Source organism: Cebus imitator, unplaced genomic scaffold (genome assembly GCF_001604975.1).
Source record: "Cebus imitator isolate Cc_AM_T3 unplaced genomic scaffold, Cebus_imitator-1.0 Scaffold0, whole genome shotgun sequence".
NCBI lineage: Eukaryota > Metazoa > Chordata > Mammalia > Primates > Cebidae > Cebus > Cebus imitator.
The window spans coordinates 4,018,263-4,021,019 of record NW_016107315.1 but is presented as its reverse complement, the minus strand read 5'-3'; the positions used below and the strand labels follow the sequence as shown (position 1 = coordinate 4,021,019).

The 2,757-nt window shown below is 43.3% G+C and overlaps 1 protein-coding gene across 1 annotated transcript in view; it reads left to right on the top strand.

The window, feature by feature from the left end:
* RBM6 (RNA binding motif protein 6) overlaps window positions 1-181 on the top strand; it is a 138,736-nt gene extending 138,555 nt beyond the window's left edge. Inside the window, exon 22 of the mRNA XM_037736710.1 lies at window positions 3-181. Within this exon, the coding sequence (XP_037592638.1) occupies window positions 3-68 (66 nt within the window). The 3' untranslated portion in view covers window positions 69-181. The remainder of the gene's footprint in view (window positions 1-2) is intronic.
* The last annotated feature ends 2,576 nt before the right edge of the window (window positions 182-2,757 follow it).

Below are 2,757 nucleotides of genomic sequence, written 5' to 3'. Positions count from 1 at the left end.
AGTCCAACGAGACTTACCGAGATGCTGTTCGAAGAGTCATGTTTGCTCGGTATAAAGAACTCGATTAAGAGTGGAGACAAGTTCCGTGATATACGACCTCCTTGTTTTGTTTGTCTCTCCTTTTCTTTTGTTACTGTTCTTGCTGCTAGAACTTTTTTAAATAAACTTTTTTTCAATGTGACTATCTTTTCGTTAAATTTTTTTTCCCAGAGTTGGGTGGGAGTGGGGCTACTGGCAGGAGGGATAGAGTACCTCGCTTCAGGGCTATTTGAAGTTATGTTGAAATAGCAACTAGTGCAGCAGTAAACCCTAGAATACTGCCTACTGTCAGTATAAGTGAGTAGGTTGCAGTGACCTTTGAACTACAGCTTGTATGTATGCCATCAGACCGAAAAATTCATTTTCTTATTCTAATCAGCAAATGCAGCATTTCATTATTTGTTTCTTTTATTTTTTTAGTAACTGCTTAAGCTGAAAGTATTTACTACTCATTAGATCTTCAAAATTCTTCTGATTCCCTGTTATGGTGGGGTTGGGGGAGGGGTGAGAACTGTTTTTCTCAGTGCCTGCTGGGTACTCCATGCTTCACACTTTGTGATTACAAGTTGACATAGTAAGGATCACCATTCCTCTCCAGGCACTGCTTAGCTCTTCTTTCCCTCCGTTGCTAAAACTGTCCAAAGAGGTAGTTGAAATCTGCCCTCTTTCAAATCTTTCTCAACTTCCCAACATTATCACCTCTACCATCTCCCAGTATTTGCTTCAAAAATGAGTGTTTTATTTGTTTGTTTGTATTTTGAGACAGAGTCTCACTTTGTGGCCCAGGCTGGAGTGCAGTGGCATGATCACTACTTATTGTAGCCTCAACCTCCTGGACTCAAGTGATCCCCCTACATTTGCCTCCCAAAGTTTTGGGATTACACACAATGAGCCACAGGGTCCAGCCCAAAAGTGAGCCTTTAAAAAAAAAATTCTTTGTGGTTAAAAGGACTATATATAAGGGTGGGCACAGACAGTGGCTCATACCCGTAATCCCAGCACTTTGGGAGGCCAAGGCAGGTGGATCACCTGAGGTTAGGAGTTTGAGACCAGCCTGGCCAATGTGGCGAAACCCCATCTCCACTAAAAATACAAAAATTAGCCAGGTTTGGTGGTGCATGCCTGTAATCCCAGCTACTTGGGAGCTGAGACAGGAGAATCACTTGAGCATGGGAGACAGGAGAATCACTTGAGCATGGGAGACAGGAGAATCGCTTGAATGCAGTGAGCCGAGATCATGTCACTGCACTCCAGCTTGGGTGACAGAGCAAGACTCGTTTCTGGAAGGAAAAGGACTATATAACCTATAAGCCTATGTTTTTGTTTTGTTTTAAATTTTGCTCCATGCACGACCATGCCCAGCTAAGTTTTGTATTTTTTTTTTTTCCCCAGCTACTCGGAAAAGTTTTGTATTTTTAGTAGAGGTGGGGTTTCGTCATGTTGGTCAGGTTGATTTCAAACTCCTAATCTCAAGTGATCTACCCACCTTGGCCTCCCAAAGTTCTGGGATTACAAGCATGAGCCACCATGCCTGGCCCTGATAGCAAATATTTAAGCATATCCTTAGAATAATCCTGTATGGCAGATGCACCTGAATGTATGTTCCTAAATAGGGAATCCAGGAATGACCAACTAGATCTTTGTTCCTTACCTACGATAAACATCTTAGCCCCCAGTCTATCACCTGGAACACAAGACATACAGGAGATTGAGGCCCCAAGTTTTGGGTCAAATGAATGTTGCCAGGTGGAGGGAGGTCATTACAGGGAGAGTATCATTAAGTGAATATGTTATATAAGCTGCATGATGTTTGCAGGGGGTTGTGGTTTTCCTGCCCAGCCCACTGCCACTAGGCCATGCGGATATGTTATCCAGCTGTCACCACTGGACCATTTCTGTACCTAAGGTTCTCCTTTCCAGCTCACTGCCACTAGGTTCTCTCCCCTGTATGTAAGCCTCTAATACTAGGTTGTGCAAAAATAATTGCAGTTTTTGCCATTAAAAGTAATAAAACAACCGAGCACGGTGGCACACGCCTGTAATCTCAACACTTTGGGAGGCCAAGGCAGGTGGATCATGAGTTCTGGAGTTCAAGACCAGCCTTACCAACGTGGTAAAACCCCATCTCTATTAAAAAAATACAAAAAATTAGCCGGGTGTGGTGGTGCACACCTGTAATCCCAGCTACTCAAGAGGCTGAGGAAGGAGAATCAGTTGAACCTGGGAGGCAGAGGTTGCAGTGAACCGAGATCACACCAGTGCACTCCAGCCTGGGCGATGGGTCTCTTCAGCCTCTTGAACTTGGTTCCTTCCCTTGTTGAGGTTAATAGGGGTTCCGCACAACACTTGGGTACTGATTAAAGTAGGAATGGGTGTGAAAACTGTCACCCTGTGATGTCCTTGGAAAGTTCCCCAAGGCTTTTGATGCCAGAGCAGAGATCTTGGGTAATTTTCTTCACTACTTATCCATAGAACCTGGCACAGGGCCTAATAATAGCACAGCCACTCAATAAGTGAATAAATAATGCTGAGCTCATACTTGTCGATTTGAATTTTGATTGTATCTCTCACTTAGTTCATCAAAGCCCATCTTTGATGAAAGAAGTCATTTGGTTTCTTGGTATAGGCAACAATTCACCCATAAATCTTTTCTTCTTTATCTTCTAGAGCAATAGATCCCAGCCTAGAACCAAAACATGTGAACCAGTTTCTTCATTT